Source organism: Lepisma saccharinum, chromosome 21, assembly GCF_977018435.1.
Source record: "Lepisma saccharinum chromosome 21, izLepSacc3.1, whole genome shotgun sequence".
Taxonomy (NCBI): Eukaryota; Metazoa; Arthropoda; class Insecta; order Zygentoma; family Lepismatidae; genus Lepisma; species Lepisma saccharinum.
The window spans coordinates 14,016,632-14,028,643 of NC_139249.1; the positions used below are offsets into that span (position 1 = coordinate 14,016,632).

A 12,012-nucleotide genomic window follows, 5' to 3' on the forward strand; every position below is an offset into this window, starting at 1 on the left:
AGAAGGTGTGGAGACCATAACCTCTAAATATGCCTTCATGGTACAGTGCTATATGCACGGGGAACTTTACCTTTTACCTAGGATCATCTATTACACTTATTTCATATACAATTGATATTTATTTTTCCAAAAAGGCTACTCCTGTGTGTAAAGTATGCAATGACAGTAATAAATTTTCATTCAAATATGCACAAGGCACAGCTCACTGCTCAGGAGAAGATCCCTGCCAGAAGTCAAGTGACGCAGCGGCAGGTGACTCCACTATTAGGGTTGGGGGAGTGCACCCTGGGTCAGAAACAAGCCCTGTGGTCTCGCTGTAAGGCTTGATTCACATCTACGCTCAAATCACTGTCTGCGTACGGTCAGAGGGTATCCACATTAGCGGTCAAGGTATGATCATCGTCAATCTGGTGTTGATTTCTTGACAGAGTAAACTGATTTTTTTTTCTTAATAAAGAGCCTGCCGATTGTACTAACTACAATGTTTAAGATATTTTCAACGACGGAATTGGCTGTTACAGCACTGGCATTCGAAGAAAATGGCAAAGAAAAAAAAGAATTGCGAAAGTGGAGACCATTTATTTGCACTTATAATGTGCAAAGCTACAAATGTCAATAATGGTAAACACTACTTTGTCCGTAATTTTCGTGTTGATTGTTTCATATCGACATTGTTGATCTAGTCTTTTATTCAAATGTTTCCGATACAACACGGCTAATGTACAGGATAAGCAATACAAAAATATTCTGTACACTGGGGGAAAAAATAGCAACCAATGAGAAATAAACAAATTAATAATTAAAATCTCAATAAAGAGAATCAAAATTGGCCAAACTTACTGCATTTATGAAAGAGGTTGTGCCAGATCATCATCCCCATCATTGCAGCTTGTGGTGCTTTCTGAAGAACTGTCGCTGTTCTCTGCTCCTCCAAAAGAAATAATTATTTGTTCGACCTTGTCTTCATTCAGTCCGTCCTTTTCCCAGTACTTTTTCCACGTGCACACAGTACCCCTTCCAGTCCTCTTGTATAGTGAGATCATTTAGTTGGGATGCCGACAGCGATCCCACACATATTTTTTTACTTTCGCCCAAGCTAATTCGATGGAGTTCAAATCGCATGCATAAGGTGGTAAACGGAGTACTGTATGGCCATACTAATGCAGTGTCTTGTTCACACGGAAGGCTTTTCTTGTGGCTTATTAGTCTGTATTAGTTTGTGCAGATAGACTTTTCTCATGTTTGCGTCGAAAGGGACGTTATGATTTGTCAGCCACGTTACCATGTCTAACTTAAGGCTGTAGCTTGAGGGAACCTTATCCACCCTCACAGTATATTAAGGAGCATTATCTCTGATGACAACGGACCGATGGGGTATATTCGGGACCAGCTTCTCTGTCAGCCACTTTTCAAAGTTTGAACTGTTCATTTGCTTATGGTAGTCTCCTGTGGAGCAGCCTGCTTTATAGATCAGGCTTGCATTGGGAATGAACCCATTACTGCAACCTGCATGGACAACAATGAATCGATGTGCAGAACTTGCATTGATATCGCACCCGAAATATCATTTGATTGCCAACATTTGTTTGATATTAGATTGGTGTCCACAGTCGTTTCGTCAACATACACAAGCGTGCGATTCTCTTCCGGAAATCTTTTTATGGCATGTAAATATCTGCTCCGCCATGTCACAATGTCCGGTCTCTACATCAAAACTTTCCTTTTGTTCCTGCACGTCTTCCATTCAAAGCCGGCTCTTCTCATTAAAGAACACAAAGAATCCTCCTTCCACGGGAAATTATTTTTTTGTCGTATGACAGACAAAGGTTTACCACACGTCGGCACACTTTTTTCACTTACGTACATATCACGAATTGAATTCCTGATGACATCGAGAGTCACATTACAGTGAGGTGATCTTTTCCTAATCTTTCCGGGGGAAACGAGTTTTCTCATCCTTGACCGATCATTCTGTTCACACTATTCTTTCCGAATCCTCTTGATTGTCGGATCCGACAAACCTGTTGTTGCAGATGCAAGCTTGAGGCTTTGTGTAATTGGCAGCAAATATTGCTTTTCTTTGGATTCACGATCACAGAAATCAATAACTTTGCTGACAATCTTACGCACTTCACTATGCACAGTAGCACCCTTCATGAAAAAACCATGAAAAATCCCCAAAAAATCACAATTAAACACCTACACACAAGCATTTCCACGACAACAATGACCCTGCAGCGGAAGACTTCCTGTTACCCTTAAAAGCTGCAAATAGACCGGTCTTCCCCTGTCCCTCCGCACACCCTCTCCCCTCATTTGGGGGATCTTCTCGTGAGCGGTGTGCTGTATATTGTCATGCCAAGTCAAGTTTTCTTTTATAATAAAGCAATATTCCATTTTCTTTGGGTACAAAATCTGTTCCACCTATAGAATGTTCGAAAGTGGATAATATCAGGAACAGTTACATACAGCTAATGGTAGAATATAATTCAAACTGTGCTTTTCACATAAATCATATCAGTCCATATTGGATCCAAATTGGAATGATTCACATGTGTTCGGTACGAGAAGGGTAGGAAGGAATATCCATCAGTCCAGATCCAGGTTTTTTCTCGTTATTATAAAATATAATGTGGACAGAACAAAAATAAAGCTCACCTGTTGTGATAAGAGCCAAATAAATAAGAGCACCCCTGCGCCATTTCACCCTCCCATTTGCCTTTGAAACATCATTGTGGGAGATGTTGTGCAATAAATATTCCATCTGAAAAATAGGAACATGTGTTCATCTTATTAAACTGCATTTGCACAATTGCCTGCAGTGCTTTCCAACTTTATAACGTAAATAATTACAGGGTGATTCTTTCGCTGCTAGACCCTGGAAAATGTAAATATATCAGCTCATTGAAAACGTACAAATACGAAACATGCAGTAAAAAGAACCTTATACATACAGTGTGTATAAAAAGAATTACCAATTTTAAAACCTTTTATCTGTGCAACCATCAGTGAATGAAATTTCCAATACTACAACTGTCGTAGCCTAGAGTTTTAAATGTCTGCCACTAGACACCACTAGTAGCGCCTAAATAGATGCTAACCTTAGATGTTCACAATAGGACGTCTATGCAACACAAGGCATTTTGTGTTCTACAATTCAGCAATAGATTACAGCCTGTGACTTTCTTGTGGGGATACGTAAAACACATATGTATTTTTTTTTTTTTTGCTAATACACTTTTTTTGCATTTGTAGACATGTTTTACTGATAACCCTTGATTTTACATTTTCCCACTTTTTACATTTTACCTGTCTGGTCCCAAAGAAGCAATACGCTACAAAAGTTTTCCAGATTACATATTGGGCAGCTTTATAAGTTCCAAAGCCTCAGTTGCCTTAAAAACATATAATTGAGTTCCACTGTACAGGGTGTCTAAGAAATACATGTACCCCTACACTATATTACATAGGGGTGTAAGGGGTACCTTCCACGTAGGTGCCCAAAAGTCAACCTCACTTCCACCTAGTGCACCCTGGACTAAAGACTAACGAGGCTCTGGCGACTGGCACTATGGCCAGTATAATTTTGTGTGTGTTGTTCTGTTTTTTGTCCTCCTGTGTGCTGAGTGCCCGTCTCAGCTTTTTACAGAAGTCAGAACATTTTAAGATTTTTAGTTATGCAACGTTAGAGTTGTTATTTGTAATGATAAGGGGCTGGCCCCCGTATAATGTGACGGGAGCAAAATAGCCGAAGTGCTGACGCTCCCAAAATTTTAAATTCAAATTCAAAATTCAAACTATATTACATAGTACATATTACCTCATCTATTTATTATAGTATACTTGTGAACTTTACAACACATTACATTACAGTACATTGCCCAATGTATTGTTGATTGTGCACCCACAAACACGTACCTTGCCGTTCATCAGCACTATAATTATGTCCAATTAAAAAAAAAAAAAAGTAAAGTGTTCCCCTGTGCATAGCACCACGCCATGAAGGCGTATAGGGGGTGTGGGGGTAACGCCCCACACTTTCTTGATCCGGTCGTGAGTGGGGGTGATGTGATCAGCATCACGCCCCTGACCGCCTTTACCCCCCAGGGTTTCCCCCAGGTACCCATGTTATTCGACGCTGGGTGGGCGCCGGGGCCGCTTTCACCGTTAGAAAAGTTCCCGGATTTGAACCGGCCGGGGGTCGAACCCGGGACCTTGAGCATGGTAGTCAGACGCGTTACCGACTGAGCCACCGCGGCCAATTAAGTCTGATTATATCAGCCATGGTGCAACAACTGGCATATGAATTTCAGCGAATGTTCCATGTAACCTTAACAGGAGGGATGCAGAGCACAAAAACTTAATCATTCCAAAGCAACTGAATACCAGCCAATTTTCAACATGGTTGCATGTCACCTTTTCTGTAATCATTCCACTCGGTTTGATCCAATAGCGAGCCTCTTTCGTTAATTTTTTGGAAAAAATTACAACAGGATACACGTAAGTAGGGTTACGGGGACTTCTCAGGCATAATGTATTTTGTTCATTTGAAATTAAGCAGTTTACGCAACCATACAAGAAGGTTCTTTCTCATTTATCCATACATGTCAATGAAAAATTAATTTTAGAACTGACTTTTAAAGGATTGATATTAGATCAGTGCATGCCACATTAATAAAAATACTTACTACTGGAATAATCACAGAGTTATTTATCCTCACTGGATGACCTACTATTTCTTCCTCTTCATCTCCGTTGGTTTCCTCCAACCACACTTCCACGTATGCCAAATCGAATCCAAATATCATTAAGAATAGAACACCAAGGCACACATAGACCATATACATATAAAAGTATCGATGATTGTAATGTCCAACACAATTATTCAACCAGGCTGAATCACAGTTAAGGAAGAGCAGTTTTAACACAAGTGACGGTGAATAAAAAAGGATTCAATATTACAGATATAATTGAAGCTCACTGCATTCTATTGAACAAGTAAAAAGTAAGCAAGTATTCTCTCCAAAATTATTGGCAAAATACATGTTATAGATCCATTCAAAAATATACAATGAGTAAGTAATATATTTATATTCTAGTTATATTCAGACAGATTGTTGCAGAAATGCGGCAACTTAAAACTGTTTCTGAGAGCGGCTCCTCCCGCAAATAGTACATCCTGCTCCGATGTCAGGATTTCCGGGTTTGAATCACAACTTGGACATGGGTGTCCCTTCAGGTTATGTATATTTTAAAGAAAAACTCTTGTATGTTGATAAAGTATAATTCAAATGAGAAAAAAAGAAATAAATTATAACTACTTTGAATTGTTACAATTTTCGGTTACTGCATCAGAATTAGTGGAAATAAACAAGAGATCATGTCTACTTGTAAGCAATTTTTTTCTTCTGTGCCGATTTATAAGGACAGAAAAAAATCTGCTACCGAGATACATACTGCATGCAACCCAACATATCCTTAATCATTGCAAAATTTGACACATAACAGGAGTTTGTGGTATCTGTAGCAACAAGATTTTGACTTGATAAGTTTCTTAGATTTCATTTAAGCTCAGAAAAAAGAAGGATACGGCAGTGATGATCCATTTTTAGAATGCAACGGTTACACACGGAACAATGGTGCGTTCTTGGAGGTTTTGGTGCTATGCATTTTTTACATATGCTTACTGCTTCAGGAATGAGAGCACCCTGAAAAGAAAAAGAAAAGTTTTCAATATACTGCAATCTTAAATATAAAAAAAAGCAAAGGGAATAGAAACATGTATACCATTAATGTACACATACCCTACATGTATACATAATGTATACCATTAGGAATGTCCTCATAAAATAAAAGAGTACAATAATAATACAAAAGTTACTGTGAAGATCTGGTATAGCTCTAGCAAGGTGGGATAAAACCGGGCAAACTCGTGAATTAAATTGGACAGTCATTTGTTTTCTCCTTTTGCTTCCTCTTTGCTTGTGCCAAGTGCCCCCTGTTTCATTGTCCAAAAAATCAATATCATTTATATACAGTGAGCCTAAAAGAAGACAGACCAAACTCATTATAAATTGAAAACTTTCATTTATCAGAAAGCATTTAGTACTGTTGTATAGAGAAAGTCTTCAAGTTTACGACCTCCGCTTTTCGTTTGTTTTTGTGATGTCAGCATCATGTGAGAACCCTTGATGTCAGTCGAGCAGTATGCCCAACATGCTGAGACGTGTTTGGGGAGAACTGGACTCTCGCATTGATATCTGTCTTGTTATAAAAGGGTCACACATAGAATATTTGTAACTTAGCCATGTAAACTTCAGGACATACTCTTCCAACCATGTAAATATTTCAGCCATGTTATTAAAACTTTTGTATCTGTAAACCTTTGAAAGTGACTATTTCGTTTAGGCCCACCCTGTATATGATGTCTCTCCTTTTGTTGTGTACTGTTTTCTCCTTCATGATGAGGTGATGATGTGTTTAAGAATGCTGCACATTTTGGCAATACAAGGGCAGCATTACATGGTAAGCAGCTGATTGCATCGCTCATGCTCCCTTCACTCACTTCTGGTTGAAAATTCTACCACCGCACCCGAGGGGTTTTCTTTTCTTGGTTAGGCTGTATACTAATCTGAATTATACATTGTTTATAGACATACATAAAAGAAGATTACTAAGTTATAATATTTACAAGGAAAATATGTACAGATAATAATCAAGTGTGAAGTGACAAGTCTAGGAACTTTGAACAGAGGTTGAAACCATTTTCTTTGTACTCGATCCAAAATGTACAATCTTATTATGTATCTGTTATTCCTTTTTGTAGGAAATACAAAAAGGAGGGTTATAACACCTACCAACCTATTTTCATGATCTTAGCCATTTCTGGAAATGACGTGATCAGCATCATGCTGTGGCTGCCATTACCACCAAGGGTTGCCCAAGGTACCTACTGATTATAGGCTGGGTGGACCCTGGAGCTGCTTTAACCTTTACTCGTATTATTGTTGATTTTTGGACCATCGAAAATAAGGTGCTACTCGTAGTTTGGTCGATTTTTCGACCATGCAGCTGATTACAAAATTCCTGTTTTTTTTAATATCTTGATATTTATCTGTTATGTCGGAAACACTTACAGTGGGTTAAACGAAGCTTTATGTGGATGCAACCCCCCCCCCCTCAACTCCAAATTTACGTATGGAAGATGGCGCGAATTTTAAATTCGTACACTTATTTGACAAAAAAAATGTTATAACTCGTAGACTATTTGACCAATCTACTTCGGGTAACTTTTGTATTGCAGCTAAAACATCAGGGCATGCAACCGTGCAGAAATCAAAACGCCAAAAACCAATAAGAGGGGTTGGGTGGGCCGCGGCCCCCAACTTCCAATGAAAAAATCATAAAAATGGGGAGTTTGCCTCCCCTTCCCCCTATTTTGGGAAGGGGATGCAAATTTAGCCTTAATTCCAAAGAATGGACCTTTCTCAAGTGAATGAAATTTTATTCATGTTCCTGGGTGTATTACATTATCGAATATGTGAAACTCCCCTACTCCCCATTTATATGATTTTTTGCATTGAAAGTTGGGGGCCGTGGCAAACCCAAGCCCTCTTAGTGGCTTTGGCATTTTGATTTCTGCACGGTTGCATGCTCTGATGTTTTAGCTGCAAAACAAAAGTTGCCCAAAGTAGATTGGTTGAATAGTCTAGGAGTTACAACATTTTTTGTCAAATAAGTGTACGAATTTAAAATTCGCGCCAAATGCCTCGGTGAAACCGAGGGTTGCTTTCTGACGACCCCCTCGGCAGAGTAAAGGTTAAGGAGGGACAAAGTTAGAAAAATTCCCAACCTTGAGATCACTCACCATGGGAATCGAACCCGGGTCTCCCACATGGCAGTCAGACATCCTGCTGTGACACGGTCGTGCCAGGTTCAACTATAGCATATTAATATCCATAAGAATAGATTTATCTCAATACAAATTGAGCATGAGTAACATGAGACTGTATATCGGTATACACGTGATACCTCCCAGGGCACGGGAAAACATTAAGATTTGCAGTAAATTAACAAACTCAGGACTTACGTGTTAACATCTAAGTTCAGAATATATTTATCTTGATTATGCAATTAAGAACAACATTTTACATCATAACGAAATGCACTAAAAATCATAGTAACAGCAGCACAAAAATTATCACATGAACTTCCATTAATCTCCTAACTTCTATTCCAAGATTCATATCTATCAGGCGGGATGATGTACTTCAGCAGACTGTTCATACGTCCGGGAAGGACATGTCAATCGCCCCCTCCATTGAGAAACAAAATCGACGACGACTCGTGGAAGCACTCACAGTCTAGGAGATTTTGGATTCAACCTTCTAAAAGTATTTTCCTCATGTCTGGAGAACAATTAAAAATCTTCAGATTGTCGAAATTTACCTTGCACACTTCCTTACGAGTTTTTGTGTCCAATAACACTGCCGTGTTGAATTTCACTTGGGTAGCTATGAACGGTCCTGTCCACAAATAAAACAACTTAGAAATGGTTCGGTTAACAGCTGAACTTGGACGATGACTTCTTAGCAGCACCAGGTCATCCTCTTTCAACTGCAAAGCATGGCACTTCTGCTTCAGTTTCCGCCTCTGCACAGAATATCGTTCCCTTAACTGCACTTGAACAACCTTACTCTGCCAGTCTTTCTCACCTTCTTCGGATTCGGGCTCGAAATTTAGTACAATCTTGGATAGAACTGCACGTACAAAACAATTTGTAATTGTTATCAACCAATGAGGCAATGTTGAAGAGCATTTTGAACAATATCAGGTAGACACACTGGCAATACATGTGAAGAAAACGTAAGAATTTCTGCAACTCAACTGGATAAAGTCTTTGACTCACTGGAACGTCACTGGACAAATGAATATCACAAACTAAGTTCTTGGCAGTGCCAGGCCTCTCTGAAAACACCTTACTATGGGCAATAAATATCTCGAACAATTCGGCTCTTTGTTCCTTAGCCAATAATTCACTGGAGTCAATCTTCTCCCTTATATCCTCTAGCGGTGTAGCCCATTTATCGTAGCTAGCTTCAATCCTCCGGACGCTCATTTGCTTATCAACGGAATCATCATCGTCTAGCTTTTGCTCAATTGGCTCTCCATCCACCATTAGATACAACTTCTTATGCTTGAGATTGATCTCTGCTTCATATTTCTGCAGGAACGAATAACCCAATAATAAGTCTGAAGGCAAATCCTTCACAACAAAAATTTCTAAAGGTATGGTGTTCTCAGCAATTTCCAGCACGATTCTGCGCTTTCCCACAACTCGAGTTCGACTTTTTCCAGCGAAATCAATAAGTCGTACCTCTGGAGTAGCTTGTAACATGGCCCCTGGCAAATTTTGCTTTATTTTCTTCCAAATCTCGAGACTCAGAACAGATATTTCAGCTGCAGTGTCCACTATACAAGTGATATCAACATTTGCTACACGTGCCTTGAACTCAGGCGCTCTTCCAAAGTTTTTAGACTGACTAGCCTGACACAAATTGTAAAGAAACTCACTCTCTTCATGATTAATAACAAACACCAGCTTCAGATCATTACTTACAGACTGGGAATTATTTTCTGCAGGCCCCAATTCTATCCGAGACCGCCCGACATCAGAAGGGGACGTTTCTATGCCAGGCGTGGGGTAAAATCCCGCACCTGGTCGAGATTTGCTCCATTCTCCCAGCAAAAATTTCTGGTCAGCTCAACGCTCTGTTGCTGCTCGTTACTAGGGTACGACACTGCAGCATCTGTTTGTAAGCCACTGCTCGCCGTTTGGAATCGTGGAGAGCTACGACCTTCCCTCAAAGGTTCACTGTGCTCCGGTGAAGATACACGGTTCTCATTTCGTGGTCTCTCACAAGGTTCGTATCTGGGAGCAGCATACTCACGTCTCTGCCTATTTTGGCTTTGTTGACGATAACGGTTGCCGTTTCTATATGGACCTGCAGGGCGATTTTCACGGTAATTATTCTGCCTCTGGACCATACGAACCCTCGGGTTTCTGTTTGCCGAGTTGCCTGGAATATCTCTGTTGTTCTGGTGAGTAGGATTCTCCTTCCTCCACGCAGTTCGCCAAGCATCCTGCTCTTCCGCTTGCTCGTATCTCTTAACAAAATCTGCAAGCAAATCAACAGTTACGGGTGCGTGGGCCATACACAATTGCTTCACTCTATAAGGCAATTGGCCGATTATGAGGTTTACCACCTCATGCTCTGTGTAGTGGCTACTCAGGTTTCTGTAAGCAGAGTATACAGACCAAACATATTCTTCCAAACTGTTGTCATTGTTTTTATTGTACCGTTTGGCCCTAACAGATGCCAACTCCCTTTCTTTTGCCTCTGAAGACGCAAAACGCCTCTTAAACGCCCTACGGAAATCTGAATATGTGTGGAAATCATTCTTATGAGAGTAGAACCAATGATAAGCCATGCCCGTTAGCAAACGAGGAATAATCTCCAGCCTGTATCTATGCGGGATCTGAAGGATCTCAAGGTTGGTATCTAATTCTTTGAGATAAATCTCAGCCGAAGTGGCTATAATATTTCCGTCGAATTTCCGCATGGAATTCAGGTCAGCCATCCGGGGAGTCATCCCACCACGCGTAGCATTGATTCGAGATTTTCTTTCTTTTCTCTTTTCCGATAAAGTCGACTCGCTGCCTGAAGAACTGGAAACGATCTCTCTGTGGCGTCTTTTCTTTACATGTGTACGGTTTCGTTGCCCCGAAGAGACCTCAAAACGACTAGGAGACAGCAACCTTCGAAAAGGCGGGCCTAGCTGGTCCATCCGCGGTAACTCTGGTTCACCGGAGAGTGGCAACTTGCTTAAAGTGGTTGAAATTTGAGCCACTTCGTCACAAAGATTACGCATGTCTAAAGAAAGCTTCCCTTGTTTGGATTCCATATCATTTTTCCACTCTTCAGCATTCTCTCTAGGACCCTCCGTGCTGCTTTTAAGGTTTTCTGCCACCGTCTCTACAACTCGCAAATTCAAGTTCTCTCTCAGCTGATATGCCATACTGGTCACCTGGTTATCCAACTCTCTGGACATTTCTTCCCTGAAACCACTCTGTGTTTCAGTGATTTCCTTTCGGAAGTCCTCCTTGGTCTGCTCAGCTTCTTCCCTCAACAGAACAACTGTTTCATGGAGTTTAGATTCCAGCTGCTGAGAATTTGACTGACACGCTTGACGTAAGCTCATCTTCTCAATTTCAAGGTTTTCGTTCAATTTCTGCTGTCCCTCAGACATTTGCAGAGTCAGTTGTTCGATCCTCCGTCCCATCTCTGAATTGGACGCAGCGAGTTGTGAACAACTATGGGACAGTTTCTCCTCCATCCTTGCTTCTAGCCGACACTCAAGACTTCTACTACTTTCTTCTAGTTTTAGTTGTAAACTGTGCTCCAATATATTCATATTTTCCTGGAGTTTATCCTCTAAGCTCCTAGAGTTCTCGTGTAACTTAGCCTCCAAGCTATCAGAATGTTCCCGCATTCTAGATTCTAGATTATTAGCATTTTCCGTAATCCTTTCCTGGATTCTAAGTTCTAGATTACTAGAATTTTCGGTAATCCTTTCCTGGATTCTAAGTTCTAGATTACTAGAATTTTCGGTAATCCTTTCCTGGATTCTAAGTTCTAGATTACTAGAATTTTCGGCCATTTTTTTCTCGATTCTAGTTTCCAGGTTGCTGGAATTTGCCTCCAGCATTCGCTGCAATGACGCAAGCAAATCAGCAGTAACAGGAACAACAGGAACTGCAAGTTTTTCTTTGCATGCGAGACATGCTAATTCACCAGGAGAATTACTTTCCTTTGGTGACTTTAACTTTGCACAATTCAAATGAAAAGTATTGTGACACTCAGTGCAAACAAACGTATCATCAAGCCTTGATGTAGTCTCACAGCAAAACACATGAACTGTGCTTTCATCAACACATGAAGCTTTGGTTCC

General features: G+C 40.3%; 1 protein-coding gene across 2 annotated transcripts in view; it reads right to left on the reverse strand.

Moving 5' to 3' along the window:
• LOC146003970 (palmitoyltransferase ZDHHC16B) overlaps window positions 1-12,012 on the reverse strand; it is a 39,217-nt gene that overhangs the window by 12,138 nt on the left and 15,067 nt on the right. For both annotated transcript variants that reach the window (XM_083142501.1, XM_083142502.1), the window contains exons 5-7: window positions 5,591-5,708; window positions 4,689-4,894; window positions 2,659-2,764 (exon numbers count right to left, since the gene is read on the reverse strand). In XM_083142501.1, coding sequence (XP_082998627.1) covers window positions 2,659-2,764; window positions 4,689-4,894; window positions 5,591-5,708 — 430 coding nt within the window. The remainder of the gene's footprint in view (window positions 1-2,658; window positions 2,765-4,688; window positions 4,895-5,590; window positions 5,709-12,012) is intronic.